The 23792-nt window shown below is 44.7% G+C and overlaps 1 protein-coding gene across 2 annotated transcripts in view; it reads left to right on the top strand.

Moving 5' to 3' along the window:
• The window catches only part of syt1a (synaptotagmin Ia), a 131644-nt gene extending 109806 nt beyond the window's left edge, over positions 1–21838 (top strand). The window contains exons 7-12 of one of the 2 annotated variants that reach the window (XM_076153476.1): positions 1624–1740; positions 5590–5757; positions 6214–6381; positions 7963–8080; positions 15511–15644; positions 17086–21838. In XM_076153476.1, the coding sequence (XP_076009591.1) occupies positions 1624–1740; positions 5590–5757; positions 6214–6381; positions 7963–8080; positions 15511–15644; positions 17086–17292 (912 nt within the window). In that variant the 3' untranslated portion in view covers positions 17293–21838. Of the gene's footprint in view, positions 1–1614; positions 1741–5589; positions 5758–6213; positions 6382–7962; positions 8081–15510; positions 15645–17085 lie in introns of both variants that reach the window. The other variant, XM_076153468.1, reaches the window with a different exon arrangement.
• Positions 21839–23792: the final 1954 nt, after the last annotated feature.

Genomic DNA, 23792 nt, shown 5'->3' with positions numbered 1-23792 from the left:
TGATGACTGTTCGGGATGGTCACTGGCGGTAGGTTCCTAATTGCTGTTGGATCTTCTTAAGCCTGCTGCTCTGACGTTTTTAATAGCCTCTTGACAACAACTTACTCCCGTAGAACCTAATATATGTAACTATGCATACAGTACATGTATATCTATTATATATATATATGTGTGTACAACCTGCATATGCACATATATATGTATGAGAGAAACACTGGGTGCGCTTCGGCAAGGTTGAACCACAGTGATTCTGTCAAACTTAGAAAGGCTCCTGCCTTCCGAGTCTCTGATTGACATTTTAAACGAGTGGCAGCGAGCAAACGTGGAATGATTGAGAAGCTCTACACGTAAAAATGCACCTTTTGACGCCTCTGACGCCTCAGAATGCAGCAATTGCATTTGCACCTGTCAGCCAATGGCAAAAAAACATCATAGGAGCGCAACTTTTCGCAGCGTTGAAAATTCAGATGAAATTACCGAGTAGAGATTTATTTCCTCAATCATTTTACCTGCTCTACTTTTCCCTCTATCATGGGTTGTTACCTTTAAAAGCTCTCTTATCTGGATTTGCTTGCGAGAGGCAGAGACCCAATCCAATCAGTGTTGTTCAGCCTTTTTGCTTTCACTCAAGCAACTTGACAAACCAAATATGAATAGCCCCCCCCCCCCCACCCCAATGTACATTACAACCCCCCCTGTTACCAACCCCCCACCCCCACCCACTCACCGCTGGCATGACGCTTCTAGCTACCATTGGCGTAGGGGGGTAACCTCAAAGCTGTAGGGTTATGGCGACAGTTTGACTGTATGTTTGAGGGTGTGATGAGACTTGGGAATGGGGATTGATCACACGACAGCACCGGTTTGAAGCACAGAGAATGCTGTTGCATGCCTGACCAAGCCAGAGATGGTGGACGGCTACTTTTGATGCTGAATGTATGACCTTGACAGCTAGTCTTTGTCTCTTGAAACCGCATGTGTACCTCACGACAAACTCCACCTCCTCCTCCTCCTTCTCCACACCAGTGCCACCACCCCGCTATACCCCCCTCACCCTCACCTTACTGCCAGGCAAGCAAAAAAAAGGGGGGAAACTTCACTTGTCCTCACTCTGCCACCCCAGACACTTCCCAGTTGATTTGTGTTTTTTGCCAGAGTCTTGATCTGCCTGAAATAACATCAAGGGAATTGTCTTACTGTGATCTTTCCGAATGCATCTCTCTCTCTCTCGCTCTCTCTCTCTTTTTATGTCTCTCTCCCTTCCCTCTCTCCCCTTCTTCTTCCTCTAAGGCCCGCCCATTGCTCTCATCTCTGTCTCCCATCATTTGATCTTTCCTCCTTTTTAGACAGAAACACCCCCAGATTGATAGGAAAACATCATCAGGGGACCAGGCCTGGGGCTTTAGTGCATCACAGAGCATGTCCTGGTGTTAACTGCTATGGTGTTTTCTTAGTGCTTGCTACCCCCTTCCCCCCTACAAAAAAAGCCCAAAACAAGTGGCAGTTTTTACAGGAGTAGTTCCACTGGCAGGACCTGGGCGGGGAACGGCTGGCTTGGGTGCTAGCACCAGCGAGAAACGGGCGGCACTGACTCTTGGTGGGTGTCTCCTTCAGGCCTTGAAGGATGAGGAGGACGCAGAGACAGGGCTGACCGAAACGGAGCAAGAGGCCGAGCCCAAGGAGGACCAGAAACTGGGCAAATTACAGTACTCGCTGGATTACAATTTCACCGAGAATACGGTAAGGATCTGTTCTCCAAACCTCTCTCACTGTGTGTCTTCTCCTTCGTAAGTATGATCACCCCCGACTCAGGTGGTCCAGCTTAGTGTCAAACAACAGAGACCCTGGGTTCTGCACAACATTGTCACAGGGAAGTAGTGTGCTTAAAGTGCGTTTCGGGACAAGAAAGTCATTATTTCAAGAGAAAACTTTAATCTAATTGTTCCTGCCTGATGTTAAATGAATGATGTCACTGTCTTTAACTTGCATTGTCAATACTTGAGTACCGTTATTGTTATTTACCACTGAGCCTTGTAAAGATGCCGCGTTGGGGATTTGTTTGCCTCTGGGTTTGTTTGTTCTTCTCTCCTTGAGTGAAAAACAAACCCCTACAGATCCATTTTGGTTTCCAGTGACTGAGTTGAAACTAAATAAATAAATAAATAAAACGAAGAGCAGAACGAAGAAGCACGTCAACTTCCTGACACCAGATGCTGTGTGACAGATAATGGAAGCGGTGCGTGGAGATGGCGTTGTCCCTCGCCGGGCGGGCTAACTCCCCGTCATAAACAGAACTGACAGCCTAAGATTAGACAATAACAGTCATTGGTTCTATCGTACACACAGGCACACACACACTCACTTTCTGTATATAGATTGACTGCAAACAATGCAGAATGTGTCAGCGCAGCTCCTCACAGACAGCAAGCCCTATACCGCTGTCTTTTGATGTCTCTGTCCTGGCTCCAGACTCATTACTTTCAAAGCTCACTAGTCAGTGTTTTATGTCAATATGTTACTGTTTTGTATTTCTGTTATTGTTTTCTATTGTTTTACATTACTTTATTGATGATGGTGCATTTAGCTTCTGGTCTGCAACTCACACTGTGTGCATATGCTCAAATGATGTATATGTTATTGTTCTTATCATTCTATCTTTTATTCTTAATCCCTTTTTAAAGCAATTTGTAATGAAATTTTAAGTCATTTTATTACACCTAGCTTTTCTACAAGCCGAACTTAAGCAAAAATAATAAATATACAAATATACAAATACACAATATTCGCAATACTGGGAAAGAAATAGAGGAAGAAACATTGAGTCTTGCGACCATTATGAGGAGAATGTAACATATCAGTGTTGTGCAGTGGGAGTGGGTGACAGGCTGCAGCTCCACAGTGTGATGAATGCAGGGCAGCTTTCACACTGACCTCAAGAGAAGCTCAGTGCCACTCCGTCTCCCCCCTGAAGATACAGAAGCTCCAAACCCACTTTTACCTTTGTGGACGGACACGGCACAAAGACACAAAGGGACTGTGGGAATTGTTTATTCTGCAGCTCTGAGGCCCGTGCAATCGATGCCGACGGCACGACTGTTTGAGGAAAGGTGATTGGGTTTTAAACCATCGACCTTTCTTTGTACAGTAGAGCCTGGAAATGTGTGTGGGTGTACTCGTGTTGCTAACTCCCATGAATGATTCGCTTCTTTGGGGTTCAATTGAGATTTTCAGTGCCTCGTGGTCTAAATGCTCTTCCATGTCTTTAATGTTGTTAAACTGAACCAGCTGCAGAGACTTTGAAGCTTTATATTGAACTTTCAGTACATTTACAGCACAAAAATATAATTTATAACATAAATAAATCAAGACTCAAGAAACAAGATGTGGAGCTACAGCGAGATGAAGATATGAAGTTTATGGTCGGCCTACGTTCAACATCATCATCATAGTCTTTGCTCTTTTCACAGTGCAACAACAAATTTGACTGAATATTAAGATTAAGATACTTTATTCGTCATATATATTACAAATATATTAATATTAACAGAGCCGTTCAAAAATGTGTGTAAGAGCCTCTTTGAAAGTAAACGTTAAAGATCTACATCACACTGCACACAAAATGGACAAACATGAAACCATGACGCCTGTAGAAGAACCATCAAACGCACAAATAAATCCCTTATCACGACCAGAGACGAATCAGCCCATTGACTTAATCCAGTTTTCAGAAAATGAGCTCGGAAATGAATTTGTTTCTGGAAAATAATCTGCTGCACATTTCATTTCGGCTGCAGATATGAGAGCAATTTAGAAGAAGAAATAAGAGTTTCTTTTAATTAATTATCTCCGTGATGATATCGTGTCATGTGCTCGCTTTGACTCCGGGCACATGACACAAGATATGACACACAATCAGCACCTGGAGAGTATTCATATATTAAATTCACTTCCTGTTCTTAGCTCTACTCAAACATCTGTGTAAACGCTGTCACGTGTAAATCCAGCATGGTGGTGGAGGTTTGGCTGACAGCTGGAATAATTGTGTAGCTTTGCCTTCTGACAAAAGCAACTATTTCACAACGAGCAATCACGACAAAGCAGCACGTGGATTTAGAATTTATATTTACATCGACGAAATTATGACAGGACCTCATTTCAGCGTTTGCGCAGCGGTGTTAAGGCGATGTTGTGCAGAACCCCGGGGGGCCCCTGTGAAGCAGTGAATTGAACGCAGAAAGCTCCACGCTTGTGTCTCCGCGCTCCTGCTCAGTGTTGTGATGTGGGATTGCTGTTTGTGTTTGTGTGTGTGCCTGTGTGTGCGTGTGTATTCATCAACACTAGAATCTCACCACCATCCAGCGTGAATGCTCCCCCATTACAGAGAATCAGATGTTTCCCGAGGCAGGATGGTAAACATGGTGAGGTGGGCCTGTGTGATGTGACATACATCTTTGCACCTCGGTTTCATCGAGTGCAGACACAGTGATGTAAGGACGGTTACCTGCGTGCTCTGGATACTGTGACCACTTCATTTGAATAACACCGGCGAGCAAGCGACATTGCAGCTGAAGAGTTTCTCTAGCTGAAGTGTCCGTTGATCCTCGACGTACTTGAACTGCTCATATTTTAGCTGCAGGACCACAGGTAGCTGCATTTTGAGTTGAAAGGTCAACCCGACCTACACACACTGAAGTCCAACTCCACTGATGAGCTGAGAACTCCAATCTAATGTTGCTCTGTAGTGTCCACGGGGGGGTTGTTTGCCTTATGGTTATCACCAAGTGGAGGTTATTGTTTCCCACTTTGAGCCTTTGGGTGCAGCCCCGTGCAAACCCACGCAGCCTCCAACAGCTGTAGAGCTCCACGACTGAGCGCACTGGGCGGCTTCCAGGTTTGCCCGCTTGATGGCTGCCTGATAGGAAGTTGATTGACTGACTCGCCCTGGCCTCCCTGAGAGGTCTGCAAGCGGGGGGGGGGGGGGGGGGGGCTCTGACTGGCAGGTCAATCAGCCTCCTCCCCCCTCTTCTCCCCCACCGCAGTTATCAATTATCAGCTTTATGTGAAAGAGAAACAGCTCCGTCACTCTAAGCCTGACACGTCCTGACCTTTGCTCACTCTTCAGCTGCCATCAGGGCTCTGAGCACACAGCCCCCTAATGCTGCCGCCATAACACAGAAAAATGACCGTTTAAAGCCTCAGTTAGACTGATAGCCGGAGGTGTTGGAAGGAAGAAAAGGGCAGAGGATATGGGACTAATTTATTGCATCCCACCTGTATTCTGACAAGATGGCGGGCTGTCCAGTGTGTGATGTGTGAAGCCAGAGAACCGAAGAACTACATCAGTTTGTGCATTTTTAGGGAAACCTGAACTGGCAACTACATCACCATATTTGTACAATAACAATATGTATCACATGCTACTAATTGACCAGTCACATCGTTTATGTCAGAATGGGGGTGTGCAGGAAGAAAGCGTGCATTCTGTCAGGATGGTGGTGGGATGACGGTGTAAGTTACAATGTTGTCTGCAGATTTGTGCACAGCCTGACTGGTCTCCCGTCTTTCTCTGGCCTTTTCCTCACACCTCAGCTCATGGTGGGGATCATCCAGGCTGCAGAGCTTCCTGCCATGGACATGGGTGGAACATCTGACCCGTACGTGAAAGTGTACCTGCTGCCCGACAAGAAGAAGAAGTTTGAGACCAAGGTCCACAGGAAGACGCTCAACCCTGTCTTCAACGAGCAGTTCACCTTCAAGGTAAAATTTGATTAAATTTACATTCGTCTGCCTGAAGCATTTTCACAGTTCAAGCAGCTTTTTTCTTTTGCAGCAGGAGGTATTTTTGGTTCCACTGACAGTCTGATTTGCATGCAGCAGTGAATGCTGGGAAGGTGTGGAGACAGCAACCAGCTGGCACATTAACAAGCTCCTGACAGACTATCTCTCTCACACACAGTTACACACACACACACACACACACACACACACACACACACACACGCACGCACACACCGAGGCTCGATGTGATTGGGATTAACACAGGCAGACGCACCGCTGCACCCTAGCCTGGGCGAGGGGCCGCAGCGGTCGCTCTGAAATCGGGAAAGTTTTTGTAATTCAATTGCACAGTCACACTCTGCAACTCACTGCATTTACATGAAATCAATACTTATATTAACATGGACGTAAATGCACTAACTTCTTCTTCCTCAGGTCCCCTACGTAGAGCTCGGAGGGAAGACACTGGTGATGACGGTGTACGACTTCGACCGCTTCTCCAAACACGATGCCATTGGCGACATCAAGGTGCCCATGAACAAGGTGGACTTCAGCCACATTACAGAGGAGTGGAGGGATCTGCAGAGCGCCGAGAAGGAGGAGGTGAGGCTAGGGAACCTTTCTGTCTACCCCTTCCAGGTGCAGATTGGTACGCTGAGTTGCTACCGTGTCAATATTGAGAGCGTGAAACGGTCGGTATCACGGTATCGCAATATCGGCATCACAATCTCTCGGCCGTGTGCAGGGAGCCAGCGCAAACATGGCGGCGTGGCCGATGTAATCCATCTCTACTGCAAATGTCACTTAATCAGATGTCCACACTTCCCCTTCAATTAATAGAAGTGTGACTTTCCAGGCAACAGTTCAGGAGATTGAATTTCCATGGTAAATGTCATGGTATATAGCATGTGTTGCCAGGGGAACCTCATTTTTAGCATTACTGCGCTTTTGATTTAAAGGTTAATTATGACTGTGTTGAATGAGCGCATGGTGCTGTTTGACTTGAAGGGCATCTGTCGTTCTTTAGCATTTCATGTAGCTGCAGGAGTCACAGTGTCACACCAGGCCTGAAACTGAAGAAGAATAAGGCTTGACTGTATTGTTGTTGTGTAACTTTGAACAATAAACAGGGAAGTAGGAGTTTCGAAACTGAATATGTTTCTAAACGTATGACAATTTAATACACATCTTGGTGGTGTATTATTAAGTTTGGAAGAATTTGCACCTCAGCTTCAAATTTTACCCTAACCAAATGACTCCCTTCCTGCAAATCAACCAGCCTGCCTGTGTTTCTACTTGTCAAAGTCGAGCGCTTTCTTCCCTTGTTCTGTAGGATGTTCAAGTGTATTATACCCCCAAACGCGAAACAACAACAGCCATGTAATCAGTCTGCATAAAGCTCCTTTATTAATATTCTCAATTGAAGTCGATAAATGAGGACGAGCTCCTTTAATTACTTACTGTAGCTGCCAGATCAATAACGAGGAGTGCGTAAAATTAAAGATGTAACGTGTGATGCTTTTCCATGCATGGGCCTTTCTTCTTCAGGTGGAATGCAGCATGTAGGAGTAAGTTCACACGATGGCCTTTGACTTCAAAAGATGCCAGTTTGGCCTTTTACATTTCACAGGGACCATTAAAGCTCTCGCTCACTCGCTCTATACGGGCGTAATTACCCCCCCCCCTTCCTCTTCACCGCCTTGCAGCAGAGCGTGTTTGTGCTGATTAAACTTCAGCCTTTGTAGAATATTTATTAGTCTCGGCTTTTATCCAATTCATCGCCTCGTCACCCGTGATCGGCGCGAGTTCGCGGCGCGGGAGGGGAGACTTGATTGGAACTCGGCGAAAGATTTGTTGAAATAAACCCAAAGCCAACACTCAGGAAGTCGTTGCTCCAATCACACAGGAAGCAGGCGCCAGTCTGAAGTTCCATTGAGGTCGTCTGCTCGCCTTTGCTGATAAGAGGATTTGGAGGCAAAACGTGAACAGATTTCCGCGGCTTGTACGACAATGAGGTTGACGTGGGAAGATGATTTGTGATTGCGGTAAATTTGGATCGTTTATTTATTCTGTTTGTTTTTCCTCTCTCTATCATTTTCTCTCTTTCTCTCTCTCTCTCTCTTTCTCTCTCTCTCTCTCTCTCTCTCTCTCTCTCTCTCTCTCTCTCTCTCGCTCGTCCAACAGCAAGAGAAGCTTGGCGATATCTGCTTCTCCCTGCGATACGTCCCCACCGCCGGCAAGCTCACCGTGGTCATTCTAGAAGCCAAAAACCTGAAGAAAATGGACGTGGGAGGCTTGTCAGGTGAGAAGAACTGTGCGCTCGTGTGTGCACGTGCGTACGTTCGTTTGTGCCCACTGATTTTCCCCTGTGACAGTTCTATTGTCTGTAATTACACATCCAACGCCGCCCGCACTTTGGCTCTCAAACAACCCGGCTACTTTTATTCTCCTTAACAACCCCTGTACATGTCACTGCCCACAATTGTGTTTTTCAAAGCTTTCAATGCTGACTGAGCTGCAATTTTCATACAAAAACATGTCTTGGTAGATTGAGCACCAGACACAAACACACACACACACACACACACACACACACACACACACACACACACACACACACACACACACACACACAGACAGACAGATGCTTCCAGTACGCGCTGGCACAGCGAGGGAAGAAGGCAACGAAGCGCATTTGTGCTCTGGTCCGGCTCTAACAATGCCCTCCTACTGCATTAAGATCAATAGATGACATTTATCACAATACGGTCACGTCTGGCAAAGTGAGTCCCGGCGCCATGGTAACCGAATGTGCCACTTGTGAGGTGAAGAGAGGGGTGCAACTCCTTCCGTACGATGCCGGTATGTTCAAGTTCCTTTGTGTCCTTTGTGTTTCCCTTGAGGTTTTGACCACAATTTTATTTGATGTTTTTGGCGACCCGCATCATTTCTATTTATGTTGTAGTTTAAGATTTTAAGAGTTAAGGTCAGAAAATACACAAAACTGAAGTTGTGAAAATCTTTCATATGCAAATCATTCATAAACATTGAACACTTTGGTACAAATGACTCTTTTTGGGACAGAACAAACAATGTGGATCACATTTGGTGAGCCTTTAAGGTGCTTTGTTCCTTCTTTCCATCATAGAAATCGAAGTTTTCAGCGAAAAGTGAGACGGAATCTCATTTTGTTCAGTCTGTTTATTTCTTTTCCGGCAATTTGGGGCGAAGGTACAGAGCAGAGCCAGGTGTGTGTTTGTGTGTGTGTGTTTGTGTGTGTGTGTGTGTGTGTGTGTGTGCGCGCATGGCTGCTTTAAATAGAAACACCACCTTCATCACTCTGCAATTACCTGCACGCAAATGCTTAGGAGGGTTCACAAGTCACTGGATTCAGCTCGATTTTCCAGTCAACATCAAATAATGATAAAAAAATGTATTAAAATCATAAACAATGATTATAAATTGCATCATATTTGTCGTACAGAGGATGCAGGTCTCTCTCTCTCTTTCTCTCTCTCTCCTCTCCATCCTTTGACTTCCTTCGCCATGGCTTCATTTGAAATTCCCTGACGTGCCCTTCCCTTCCCTCCCTCCCTCGACTCCTTTTCCGCCGCAATTACCATACACCTGGGCCCGCTCGCTTTCTGCCTGACAGCCCCGTCTCGCCACACGAGAAGCCCCCCAACCGCCCCGACAGTACAGTAACACGCCGCGTTAGAGGAACGCTCAGAAACGCTTCTCTCTTTCATCTCGTCAAACCGACTCGGGCAGCCATTTGGCAGGAAACTCTTCCCGTCTGCTGCCATTTCACGCCTACGGGCATTAGCGCTCACCTGTGCCCGTCCACATCACGGGACTGTCAACATTCCCAGACGTTTTTGGGTCGTGTCTGGAATAGACGGAGAGGGGGACCGAGCGGTTTGACGGCACATACTGTGCGTCACGGTTCATAGCACACGGTAATGGCACAGCACACGCTTCTAATTCTATACGGGAATGATTTTATAGTCGACATTGCAGTTTGATTTGTCGTTTTTGTCGACACCGGCGACTGCTTCTCTCCCCTGGGAACGGACTTTAAGGAAGTGCAGCAGATGGATGAAATAATGGGCAGTTCTGTAATGACAATAATTAAGCGGCGTGCGCGGCGTGGCTCAGGCTGAGCCTTAAGGAGGAGGACAAGTAATTGATGGCTTGGGATCTGCCTTCTCTTTCTATTGTCATCCTGTTTGCCGCGCCTAATTATGGCTCGTGGAGGAAGATGTGGGTATTTTCATTAACCAATGTATAATCAGAAATAATTCTTTTGATTGGTTCCTCATGAACCAAGCGCACACCCCCCCAAAAACCCCAAGTTCACGCCGGGTGTGAGAAGGAGCCGATCTGTCGAGTGGCATTTGACTTTTGACCTCCTGCTCGTCTGAGTCGCGGCTTACGATCCAGCGGGTTGACGTGTCGAGCACCGTGCTGTTTAGCTGTCGTCTCGAAATAATCCAGAGCCCGATGTGGATAGGCGACGCCTTCTCCTGCGTTACACGATTAAAACGGGGACATTATGGGACAGCACTGCCTCCGATTTGCGGAGTTTTAGGCCGTGTTTACGTGGTGGTTTACATGATGAGGTAATGGCTGCAATTATAAGTATTAGTCAGTCACAGGCAGTTTTTCCACTCGTCCTCTGATAACTGAAATGCCATCTGAGTCCCCATCTTTCAGTTTCCAAGGCGATTTTCCAATTAACTGTCCAAACCTCTCATTTTGGTAAATTGCAGATCACTTTTTGTATCAGTAAATGTTCCTCAGGGGAACACAGTTTCATTATAAAGCGCAAGCATTTGAATTAGTGAAACACTTCCATTCTGCCGAAAGCAAAAACAGCTTTTGTCCTCGTTACCACTGCATTCAGGAGAGGACAGAAACACCTGTGAGACTCAAAAACGGGAGGTAAACGCCAGGAATGTTCCTCCTCAGGACGAGACAGAGAAGCATACATTGTCAAATCCACCCCCTGTATGTGGAGCAACAGCCTCATGCTATGGAACATGTTCAGGGGGTGGGGCAGGTCTTGGTTTTGCTAAAGTAAGATAGGAAAGTGTGTAATCGCAGCCTGGGGCCAAGTCAACAACTCTATCAGCCTCCCACAGGTATTTTCTGCAGTAACAAATTTTGTTATTATCTCCTTAAAACTATTTCCACTATTTCACACTGATTTTCTGTGTCTCTACCCCAGTGCAACATTAAAGGTGAGACACCCGCAATGTGTGTGTGTGTGTGTGTGTGTGTGTGTGTGTGTGTGTGTGCGCGTGCGTGCGTGCATGCGTGTGTGTGTGTGTGTGATACAAAGGCTAAGTGTCTAGCAACAACATGGAATGAAGCCGTGCAGGCTTTTAGAGGTGGTGGCAGAGGAAATGTTTTGTCCCCCTGCTCTTTGTGCTTCCAAAGGCGTCTCAGAGGGACGTGAGGCTGCTCGTAACCAGGTAATGGCCCACGGTGTGTATGTGTGTGTGTGTGTGGCGGGGGGTTATCGAGGCACACTGGCTCCTTGTCGGCGGTAATGAAGCTGCACTGCCCTGACCCGGTGCGTCGACTCGCCAGCCGGGGTGACTTTCTTTAGTTCCTCTGCCTGGTCGGACTGAAGTCACAGTGGGGATCATTAAAGTTCAGAATCCTACAACTCAATACAACTCAATCTGAGCGTCAGCAGGGATGCACAACATGTGTCTGTCAAAGAATGTTTATGGTTGATCTTTACAGCCCCTGGCTTACTACAGCGCAATTAGATGTAGTTTATTTTTGGCTGAACTGCACTTTGGTGCCGTATCAACATAAGCACATGTAAGGTGAGATCACTTTGTGATAATGAAAATGCCCGATGAAAGGGAATGTAATTAGAGAGAGAATATTTGACCTGTGATTGAGAATTTGAACAAATTCACCTGGAACTTCACCAGGTCAAAGAGCGAAAGATGAGAGGGAGAGAATGGTTTTATTCATTTTCATGATTGAAGCACCTGCCGAACCTGGAATATGAATGCAAATATCTCCAAAACACAATAGGCAAGGAATGCAAAAGGTCAGGGACAGTCAGAGAAAACAAGTGGAGATAAAACTGTTAAAGTTCAGGTGTTAATACGTTGAAATTGAATTTTTGTTAATTCTCTTTAGGTAAACTGTGCATGCGTGCGTGCGTGCGTGCGTGCGTGCGTGCGTGCGTGCGTGCGTGCGTGCGTGCGTGCGTGCGTGCGTGCGTGCGTGCGTGCATGATTCACCTCTGAGTTTAGTGTGTAAAACTAAACTGACAGTCACCCTTGGGTGCACCCACCATGGCGAATCCAAAATGATGGGAGGAAAGCTAAGACGACAGCTCGGGCTATATTTAACCCCGCTGATGCTGATGGTCATTTGGCACAAAGCCGCCATCGCATCCACACTCAAACGGAGGCGCCGTTTGCCGCTTGAAGCCGCTGCACGTTAGATAATGAAGCGGAGTCGTGCTTCTCCAAATACTGCAAATGAGAAGCAGCTGGCAAGTACCTGGAACGCATAAATAAGCACTTACAGCCGTTGTCGCGCCGAGCTCATCACTTACCCACAATCCTGTCTGTGACCTCCTCTGGGAAATGTCGAGACCCTCGTCAGGGCATCGCCTCATAACAACCGTGGCTGAGCTCCAGGACTCAGATGAGTAACCTCCAGGATGGTGAAGACGCTTGTCTCTGGCGTGCGAGGCAGCGCTCTTGCATCAGCCATTCATCCATAAAATGGGAGAGATTACATCCGTCTGGGATGAGACGGTAAAAATGGGCCGGATATGAGGTCCAAAACTCAATAATGCCAAACTCATCTGCAGGCCCGCTAAGATAAGAGACGTCTGGGATAGCTGGGATGTGGCGCCACAGGTGTGTGTGTGTGTGTGTGTATGTGTGTGTTATCTTGCATAACCCCATTCAGCTGCCGTGTTGCATCTATTCAGGCACATGACATGGAGACAGATGGATGTTTGGCTGCCATTTCCTCCATGTAATTATGCAATCAGAGCCAAAGGTACCAACTGAAGTAGCAGCCCTTCTTTTACTACTTCATTTCCTTTCTCATGTTCGTCTAACGGGAACACATTTTGTTTGCATTGGTTAAGTAAGTGAATAAGGGTTTAAAGGTGCAAATCATACAAGACGGGACAAGCAAAGCCACACACGGATTCAAACCAGAGTGTGTGAGGCGACTGTGCTGACCCCTGAGCCCGGATAATGGCTCTTTACTCTCAGGTCTTAAAAGCTCCTGTGCTGGAAGAAACTAGTAAATAAGCAGAAGAAGAAGAGGAAAGTAATTAGAAGCGACATTTTACCCGCCTTGCTCAAAAGCATTTGTTACAGTGCAGCTTTCAGATCCCAAACACTGAATGGAAATGAGTCACGATCAAAAGCGGCGGATAGAGCAGAGAGCTCGTGCTGCTGTATGAAACACGCTGAAGATTGTCATTTAGATACTGTTGAGCGCATTCATTTCCCACACAAATTCACAAAACACACACACAAACACACACACACACACACCTCACCCGCTATCTGTTTTTATCATCCTTACACTCCACCTCCTCTCTGCAGGAGAGTAATAATGGACACCCACTCCATTAGGGGCCTAGCCGTATCTTCCTCGCCCGCTCGCTCTGCCTCGTCTCTTCACTTATGTCTGCCGTCTATTTATTCTCCTGCCATTCGCCTCTAATGTACACGCGTGGTTTTCTTCTCTTTATTCACATCAGCAAGCCCGGGACAAAACCGCCCGTCTGCCATCAGTCCTCACTCCCCCTTGCAAATTGGATGAAAGATTAACAGATCTGAGCGTCTTTAGCGTTCTCTGTCGCAGGGAATCCAAAAAAACAGATTTTTGTCAGCGCTGCCCACACATAACAAAAACACAAAGCCTGATAAAGACTTTAGGATTTGGATAAATCCAGATTATCCGTGAAGGCGGCGATTCAACAACTAATTACAAGCGCTAATTCAAAGTGCATATTGATGGGCGACGCAGCTTCTAGGAGTTTCAGCGTTTGGCAAAGGGGGAGGTATTTATGGCCTCGGGCTAGCGGCTACCTCGTTAGCATCTGTGAGCTTATTGTGCGTATTTGTTTTAGTCATTTAAACGCCGCGTGTCGTCTCAAATGATAAATGGCACACAGTGATTCTCATCAGCTTTAGCTCGCAGCTCCAATCGTCTCGTGTTGGTGGGTTGTAGCAAAGCGTCACACGCGCTGGCGTGTGGCGTAAGAGGGTTTGTAATCACGTTCATAGTTTGTTGATCATTTGTCTGTAATGCAATTAAGGCACCAACACTTATGTAAAATGTAAACGTAGACGGAATTTACAGGATTCTATGGTTTGCCCAATATACAGTAGATGATGTCATGCCCATTCAGGAAATGCACTTTGACCTTTCCATCCTTCGATAAAACAATTTCCAATGACATAATCCAGGTTTGTTACTCTGAGCAAGCGCACATTGATTTGTGCTGATTTCAGTCACGTCCTGGTGTTTATGTGACATTTGCTGAAAGTCGATTTATTTGCCTTAATCAGAGCGTAATTGCAGGTTTAACATGCATGTAAACAAAGTGAATGTTGCACAGGCAGAAATTATTTGATTCTCCTTTCTAATCTTTTGACAATTACGACCCCATGTTGCTTTGGAGCATTTGGTTCGTCAAAAGCTGGTAAAGAGCAAGCAACGATCACCATCGCTGACTGTATGCGACGTGAAATGTACTTATCTTAACGCCTAATATCTCTTTAACGGGTCAATTATTGGAAATATTATCACTTTAAACTTAAGAAGATATTACACAGTTTAGCGTTGTGATAAAGTTGGAAATAAGTATGGATATGGATGATTTTTTACATTAACTTTAATACAAACTGAGTTTTCCCAGTGGCGACGCCTAGTGGTCATCAGAGGAACCACAACCTAAGACGCTTTGTAACAAGCTTTGCCGCGTGTTATCTGTTGTTGTCAGCCAACAAACGATGTAACAACAAATACATTCATGTTTGAATACCTTTGCACATTTAATTTGAAAAAATGTATCTTTACCTCTCTGCCTTGTCCCTAAATGGCTTAACAGAATCAAATTATTCAGTCATTCATGATTCAACAGGCATTCTGTCTGCCCTCTTGGCAGTTTTTGCGGTTTTCTTTATCTCCAATTTGGTTGTAATGACACTTTGGAGAGTTTAAACAACTGGGGAAGAGTCGCCTCGCATCATAATTGCTGAGGCTTAAGCTCAGAAAGCAATGGGTGGGTCAGCATCGGTCACACACACACACACACACACACACACACACACACACACACACACACACACACACACAAACGCACACTTTACCTGATTGCCACAGGCTGCATGAGGACGGATGGAGTAGACCACTTGGGAGGCCCTTGAGATGTTATTTTGGACAAATGAAAATGAGGCTCTTGAATCAGCAAAGTGAACTGAGATATAAACACACAGCACTCCAGTGGCCATGTTTTACCTTGTTTGTTGTGGAAGTATTAAAGCCAATTTATGCTTCAAAGCGGAAGCGAAGGAAGATCATAGTGGACAAATTAAGACAACTGACGAGATTGACTCCATGCAACCTTTAGCAGACCCTCACGGCTACATGCACAAGTACAAATGAGTCTGGAATACTGTCTGAGATCATTTGAGTTTGTGTGTGTCTCACCTCTTTCCACAGATCCATACGCTAAGATCCACCTGATGCAAAATGGCAAGAGGCTGAAGAAGAAGAAGACGACAATCAAGAAGAACACCCTCAACCCCTATTACAACGAGTCCTTTAGCTTTGAAGTACCATTTGAACAAATCCAGGTATGTTTCTGCCAAATATCCTGAAAATAAATCCTGAAAAATTGAACAATATTCAAAATCTTTATGAATGGATTGGTGACACACAGAAGAAGTCATCAACAAAGCATAGATCTGTTTCCTGGGAATACCACAAGACAAAGTAACAAATGCAGAAATGCGAGGAGGAGAAAATAGCAGTGAATAAAATTATCTCTTCAAGACGAGACAGTAATTGAGTGGAATTGATTACGCCCGTCTCAGCTCCCAAATCTCTGGTTCAGATCCCGAGCTACGGGTTCCATTCAGACCGCGTCGCTTCCAATCAACCCCCATTCAAATCAAACTTTTATCTATTTAGTGCCACGTCGGTTTTCTGTCTCACCGCCATGGAGCCGGGATGATCATTAAATCATTATTAGCACCTGCTGATTGGATCAAGAACGTCTCATTGAGTCGCTGCATTGATTGGTATGAAAGTTGTGAGAGCTTCTTGTGATTTTTCTTCTTTGTTTTACAAGTTGGGAAGGTAGTTTGTGGAATCTGAGACATCTTCTTTGTCGTTCACGTCGCATAACCTTTTTGATTTTTAGTAAAGATGCTAAGTGTTTGTATGTCCACTTGTCGCAATTAAAAGGTGAACTGTACCTAAAAGCTTAGCGCACCAGGCAACGGGTAACGACTCTACTCACGCTCTCTCAGAGCAGAGCCTCCGTTGAGTTAAGAGGACGGAAACTTAATCAGGGCTCTTTCTGCACTAATTGATATTGGGTGGCACAGAGCGACGCCCAGGTCACTCCTCTCTTTGAATAAACCCTGCCGGGGCTACGTCCTCCTCACACCTCAGAGTAATCAAACATTCCACCGCGTCTTGGCTCCCAGAATAACCCAGGTGGTGCAGGATGTCACTGACTGCTCATAAACATTCACATCTCAAGGAGCTCTTCATCACCGGAGCTCCTTCGAGGAATAATCAGGAGCATTTAAAGCTTCAGTTCTGTCACTCACACTGCTTTGGCATATAGTGGATTAATTTGAGCTTTAAGAGTTTTTCAGACTTGTTTGTTGCCAAATATAGCTGCAAAATATAAAGACAAGTCAGTGAATGAAAGCAGGAGTCTGTGAGATTGAAGAGGCGGTGGAAATCCTCTTCAGACTTCCTTAAAGGATCCATATTTTAAAGGAGATGAGCAAGATAGTGCAGTTCCGTTTGGTCTGTAAATAGTTTGTGAAGTTTGCTGAAAGCCACTGAAAAACTCAATATGCAAATGAGCCACAGTGTGTGGTTGAGTTCACTTCAATCCAAACCACTCGTATGCAGCAGGTTCTATCGTTTCACATTTCCAAGGTTGTCACTGACCAAGATCGGACTTTTATGCAGAAGGTTAAAAGCTCTTTTCCATCTTTGCTTTGTGTTGGTTGTCTCCTTCATCCCTCTCTTCTTCCTCCCCGTTTTTTTCCACAGAAAGTGCAAATTGTTATAACTGTTCTGGACTATGACAAGATCGGCAAGAACGATGCCATCGGCAAGGTCTTCGTGGGCCTGAACAGCTCGGGGACGGAGCTGCGCCACTGGTCCGACATGCTGGCCAACCCGCGGAGACCCATCGCCCAGTGGCATGTGCTGAAGCCCGAGGAGGAGGTGGACGCCCAGCTGTCCACCAAGAAATAGACGGGGCCCCTTTCAGCTCCCGTCCCGTAGTGCTCTTTAGCCAGTATGTGTAAATACCTCAGTGATATATGGGTCCATCCATGTAAGCCCTGGCCCCTCCCAGCTTTACGCCGCCTTATTTCTACATCACCGTTTCAAAAAAACTTACACATTCCTCATCCTCTCGCTTTACGTTTCCTCTCTCTGTTTACAAATCGTTCTTGGTTCTTTGGTTCGTCCTCCATCTTCGTGCCCTGGCCCCTCCCCCGCCCCGCCCTCGCCAACCAAAAGCCCCCTTCTTTTAAGCAATATGATCTGTATAGATAGCGCATGACTGAAAGAATTTATTGTACCACAGTTGTATATATCAGTATGCAGACAAAAATGATTTCTAGTTTATGTGTTTCTATGTTGTTACCTGTTTCCTAATCTGTGTATAACTTGATGTTTTTAATAAGATGTTCTATTTTAAAGTATGTAAATGCAGATATAGAGGAAAGCCAATATTATATATATATCCCAGGATTTAAAAAAGATTCTACCTTATCAACTTATATTGCATTCCAGAAAAAAAATGAAGAACGCTAGTGGAAATATTCACATCGTAAAGGACGACGTCCGGTTTTTGAGTTTAGCAAAGGATGAAAAATTCATAAAGAAATCCAAATTACAAGGCCATTAACTTTTTATGGTTCTGTGGGGGAAAATTATGCTGCTGGAAATAACACAAGCACATGATTTCTTACGACTTTTTCTACTTATTTCTCGATCGGGGGGCCTGGAAACGACGTCCAGCGCAAATCCAGTTGGCGTCTCTTCCATCCCTCCTGTGTTTGACGGCGTCCGCCTCGTCGAAAGTGAAACAGGTCCGGTTTTCGGTCTCGCGCGGCGCTCGTTTGGCCCCTCCCTCTCCCGTGTAAACGAAAGCACCAAGCTGTAGCCGTCGTGTCCTTATGCTCGTTTAACGACATTTTTTGTTAACTCGTCGTCGTTGGAAGCACGTAGCGCCCAGGCTGTGACGGTGGGAGGACAAGAGTCGCGACTCTCATTAGGAAGAATACTATTTTTTAGAGCAATTCAACTTGTCTTGACTATTTTTAGTAAACTGCATGATTATTTTTTACAATCTTTGGGGCGGGGGGGATAAGATCTACCGACACCAGGGGGCGCCTCTTCTGATACAACCCCCTTTGCCTTCAATCAGAGTGAGAAGAAAAATCAACGTCGTAAACCTTCTGGGGGAGCAAACTTACAGGTCAACGTTTTGACGATGTTGATGGAGGTGAAGCGAGTTTCTAATACTGCCATTTCCAGGGAGGCGACTCACGTGGAGACGCTCCCTTCATGCACACTCCCACTTGCTAGTGGTCGTAGCTTTGGTTTATCGGGAACAATGTCTTTTTGCTGCACTGGCGCCCTTAATCGCGGTCGTTGCTTTGCATTGCCTTCTCTCACAGTGACAATAGAGCTAGCCATGTTTTACTGCCAATCTTTACCTTTTTATGTGGCTGCTGTTTTGCACTGGATGTCTTTTGAACCGGTCCGTCGACGTCTTTCGCGCCGTCCCGGACTTTTATTTCAGGACACTCTGCGCGGGAGCCACCTGCCTGCCTGCCTGCCTGCCTGCGAGCTTTTTAAAAGTTCTTCGGCTTCAACGTTTTATCGAAAACGAAAATTAAACACAAGCAGTGATGACAAATCAACTTTCAGCCGACGGTAGATGCATCGTTTTTTGTTTTGTGTTGTTGTCCGCACAGGAGTACACAAGCCCAAAGGGGCTCGCGGCGGTGCTGTTTCTGCCGCGCCTTTCCAGTGTTTTGATCAAAATTCCTTTCTAAGTTGCGGCTTGTCGATGGGACAAACTTCCCGCTTTGAGCTTTACATCAGGAGAGCGCCACCATTAGTTCCTGAAGGTCCTTAGTTTCCCCTCAGAATAGCTGCAGGAAGCTCACAGCTTAAGCTAACTCACTAACATTGACAATGCAGAGTAGTAAAATCGATCTACAGTTCTTATTCTACTAAGCTGAGACAATTTACCATTTACTAAAAGACGCAACGTTTACACAATAATTCTACTTGACCTAAAGTTACGTTTGAAGGGAAACTGATGGCTTTTTGGGACTTGAACAGCGGCGCTTTCATGACACAAACACTTGAGCTTAAAAGCCGCTCACAAGAGAACATTGACAGATTGGTCCGTCGGAAACAGAGCTGCTGCCGAGTGTTGATTTTGTGGACGACACCTGGAGAGTGCAAAACAACCGTACAAGTTAATGGTCTGCGTCGACTATGAGTCCATCATGTCCTTTACTACGGGTCCAATTAGGGAAGGTTTTAATCCATGAACACCATGAAGTCTCTTATCTTGGAGGAACCTCTTGCATATACTCGACGCGCTAGCTTCAGGAGGACTTTCTAAATGTTTTCAATGTTATTGTGTAGTTGATAGCACTATTATGAAAAAGCTACTCGTCATTCCATAGGCGTCTCTGAGGACAGCTTCGTGTATCACTGTGACTGCCGTGTGTGCTTAGAGATGTAGAGTTATCGGTAGGTAGCCAATCCAGTTTGTTCTGTAGTGATGTCGTAGCGTTTAACGCCTTTCCCCCCTCCCTCCCCCCTTCTACATGCAAAGAGAGCGCATAGCGGCGTCGGCTCCTCCTGGGAGCCTGCAGAGATGCGCGCACTGAAAAAAAAAGAAGACAGGATGTTTTTCTGAGCGCGAGTGGGTGGCTTCACACAGCGTTTTGTTGAGCACTGTGCAATACTTGTATGTCCATCCCATAGTGTTAACGTGGGTGGCGTCGCCCGAGAAAAAGATTCTAACCCTAAAGAACGAGCCTATAGAGAGATGGAAGTCCTTTCCAGTGAGACGGTTAGAACGCAGCACACACACAGCCTCTTTCACACATGTACACCCTGGAGAAACAGGAATGCTCCTTGACGCTTGGACGGAGGAGGCAGAAGGAGGGGGCGTAGCGTAACGCAAAAAAGTTAGCCTAAGCTTTGCTGATGTTCGGTTGTAAACAACTGAATCTCTGGACAGAAGCTCCGGCAATCTCATTTCCTGTCATCAACACGATGCATAAAACGTAAGTACATGGTCCTGAACGTTACCAGGGTCTGACTACCCGTCCCGTGCGTATTCCCGCCGTTCTGGACAGCCAACTTTCCGGACTTTTTCCTGTACACATGTGAAAGAGGCCACAAACTCAGCTTAGGCTGGAGCTTGACCCGTGTTGACCTCTGTTTAGGGTTCCCTCCCTCTGCGCGGGTTCACGTTTTCCTTTCTTGCACACAGATCCAGCATCAGGCGTTTTCAGGGAGTATTAGGAAAATACCAAACTAGATTGTTCATTTGTCCTTCTCCTTAAAACACCATGTATAAAGTTTACATAACCGTGTCAGAAATGTGTATCTAGAATAAATAAATTAAGTAACATGAATATGATTATAAAGCCGAAACTATCATTCATATACTATATTCCATGGTCCTTCTTTAGTTCTCATTGTTTTCTTTTTGTTTCCCTAGTTGAAATCCCTTTTATATTTGAGATGAAACTGAATGTACAGTATGAACCGTGTTTGTGTAGATTACTTTTACCGTGAGGCTCGGTGTACTTTGCACTTTCTGTTGTAAAATATTGTCATTTTGTTTAGATATATTTTTTTCCAACTATTTGGATTTTCTTTCATGTCCCTGTCCAGTTGCATTCCAAAAATCATTGAATATTCTTTAATCGCAGCTGCATTCCCGATCCCTTTGCAATTCCTTTCCAGCCGAGGGATTCTGTTATTCCACGTCTTACACGTGTAGAAACATGCATTCTGGTACAGCTTCAGATCAAACACAGACTAAAGTACAAAGTAAAGGCTTTGTATGACGGCCCGAGCAAATACAGTGTCCAAATTAATCTGATCAGAGCTCAAAGAATTATTGTTGAGATTTCGTGCAAAAGAATCAGGGAATTCAGTAATGGGCAGCATTGCAGAACCCATTGGATTGATCAGAGGCGTGTGTGAGTGTGGGGGAGAGAGAAACGACAAAGCAAAGGCCATTCCCTGTACTGCAATGCAATGCTACTCTTATTGCGATTTCCTACCAAAGTATGCACGCATAATCACCCCCGACCCCTGAATTGTCCTCTTGTAAAGTACCTGATCAAGCTCTCTGTGTGACAAGCGACCCAAGATTCTCTCCAATGACACTGAGGAAAAGCCACACTAACCTTTCAAAACAAGCTGTGTAGAGTATTAGAATCTGATGCTGTAGAAAGATCCTAGTTGCCTTTGTGTATATCAACTGCCTGCTTGAGTATTTTGTGTGTGGAACTTTTCTCTGTAATCTCGTAGAACTGTTTGGGGTGTTTTTCCTGCCATATCGCTCGCAGTGAAGGCGAGCCGCTGACAGTTATATTTGCTGTGTATACCTTCATTTTTGACGAGGTGTTTTACAGTTTTGTTTCACTTTGTGTAGTGATTCACTCTGTGGAGTTTTCTGACTGTTGTTATATAACTTCATATACACAAATGATCAATAAAATGTTTTATTTCCTGTTGATACAGATCCGTTTCCTGTCCTACTTTATTTTACGGTTGTAAAAGGCGTATTTCAACCCCTTTTAGATGTAAATCAGCAAGTGTCACACAGTATCTGTCTGTGTAGCGATTTAAATGAGCCTGTTCAACGCACCACTACTGCCACCTAACGGACATGAAGAGCACAACAATGAGATAACTATTTTGCCTTCAGCACAAATCAGTTTCTAACCACAGATAAGAGAGGAGAGTATAGGAAGAGAAATCTGAAGTTGAATTGAAAACATGAAAAGATTCAATTAACGAACACAGTTTTGATTATGTAAAATATTTACAAGCATTTCCAGTTAACCGTGAAGAAATAGGCGCAGATTTAGTCTATTCTTTAATGAGTGCTCTGATTGTGTTAATTCATTGATAACAACATTAAACACATTTCCGGAACTCCTTCAATTAAATAGTATTATTATTATTATTGGAGTTTATTTGACACATACAAATATTACATTAAAATAATTTGTGATTGTTTTCTTTTGGGCATTACTGATGATATGTACTTTCCTTTGAAATCATAAAAATGTATCAATTTACACAAAAATGTGATCACAACATTACAATGTGCCATGCTACGTTCTAATCAGTTATAGAGTTTTATTTTGCAATGTCTAGCTTGTTTCCTGTAGTCGTTGGAGGTATTTATCACGAAAATTCTGAAGCGGAACTGACGCCAGAGCTGGATCTCCATCAAGTCAGCTTCAGTTAGCCGTATTCATATCGGAAGCGGTGTTAGAGTACCTTCGCAATAAATAGTAAAGGAAGGTCTTGGTAACGACAAGAGCAGGGGTCTTCCAGGTTTTTCAGGCCAAGGACCCCCAAACTGATGGAGAGATGGAGCAGGGACCCCCTACTATATATATTGTATAACATTGTGTTTTATATCAAATTGGGACATGTATAAACATAGCTAGCCTGTTATTGTGCATTCAATTCTAAACTATTCAGTGACATGCGGTGAGTTTCGTTGCTGGGGAGGCACTGACTCTTTCAAAATCCGATTTACAAATAAATGAATTCAACAGAGTGAAATGCGCTCTCTCAAATGCGACAAATTCGAAATGCGGATTTGCCCCAAACTTACAGCAAATTATAGTAGTGCCATGCAGATAATGTGTTTGAATTTAGAAGTCTCGCTCTTACCTTGTCCAAGATATGGGCCTTTCACAGAAATGACCCATTTGGTCCATGGTTATTATGAAACGCCATATAGATGATTATTGCAGCCTGGAGGCTGTGTCTGAAATTTTAGCTCTCTCCCTCCTTCCATGTCCAAGACATGGGCTTTTCAAGTTTTCTCTAGTTTTACAAAACGATGAACGCAGGGTCAACTTTTTCAGAATTTAGTCAATATTCTCAGATTTGGTCAACTTTTTGAGAATTTTATCAATATTCCCCAATTTGCCCCAAATTCACACAAATTTATGCCATTGTAGCCTGGAGGTTGTGTCTGAAATGTTAGCTCTCTTGCTTCTTTCATGTCCAAGATATGGGCTTTTCAAGTTTTCTCTAGTTTTACAAAACAATGACCGCAGGGTCAACTTTTTCAGAATTTTGTCAATATTCCCCAATGCCACATGTTTGATCCATGTTAATGTGTATATAAAGACTTTTAAATTTGTGGGGGCAAGATTGGTTTGAAAATTTAAAATTTAAAAAATTTAAACATTTTATTTTCGACCGACAATTTCGCGACCCCCCTGCAGTACCTCCGCGGACCTCCTTTTGAAGACCTCTGTACTAGAGGTGTATTCACTTGGATATTGATCCAAGTTAATATCGTACCTGTGTTTGGTTACATACAGTACATTAACATATCTACCAATTCTAATTCTACTAATTCTAATCTACTATTCAAAAAACGTTTCTTCGTCATGATAACCAATTATTGTTGAAAGTAAACCGGATGTTCATATTTGTACATGCGA

Source organism: Genypterus blacodes, unplaced genomic scaffold, assembly GCF_046128005.1.
Source record: "Genypterus blacodes isolate CSIRO-AG114 ecotype Tasmania unplaced genomic scaffold, CSIRO-AGI_Gbla_v1 ptg000007l_1, whole genome shotgun sequence".
NCBI lineage: Eukaryota > Metazoa > Chordata > Actinopteri > Ophidiiformes > Ophidiidae > Genypterus > Genypterus blacodes.
The sequence above is the reverse complement of the archived record's forward strand: the minus strand, read 5'-3'. Positions and strand labels throughout refer to the sequence as shown.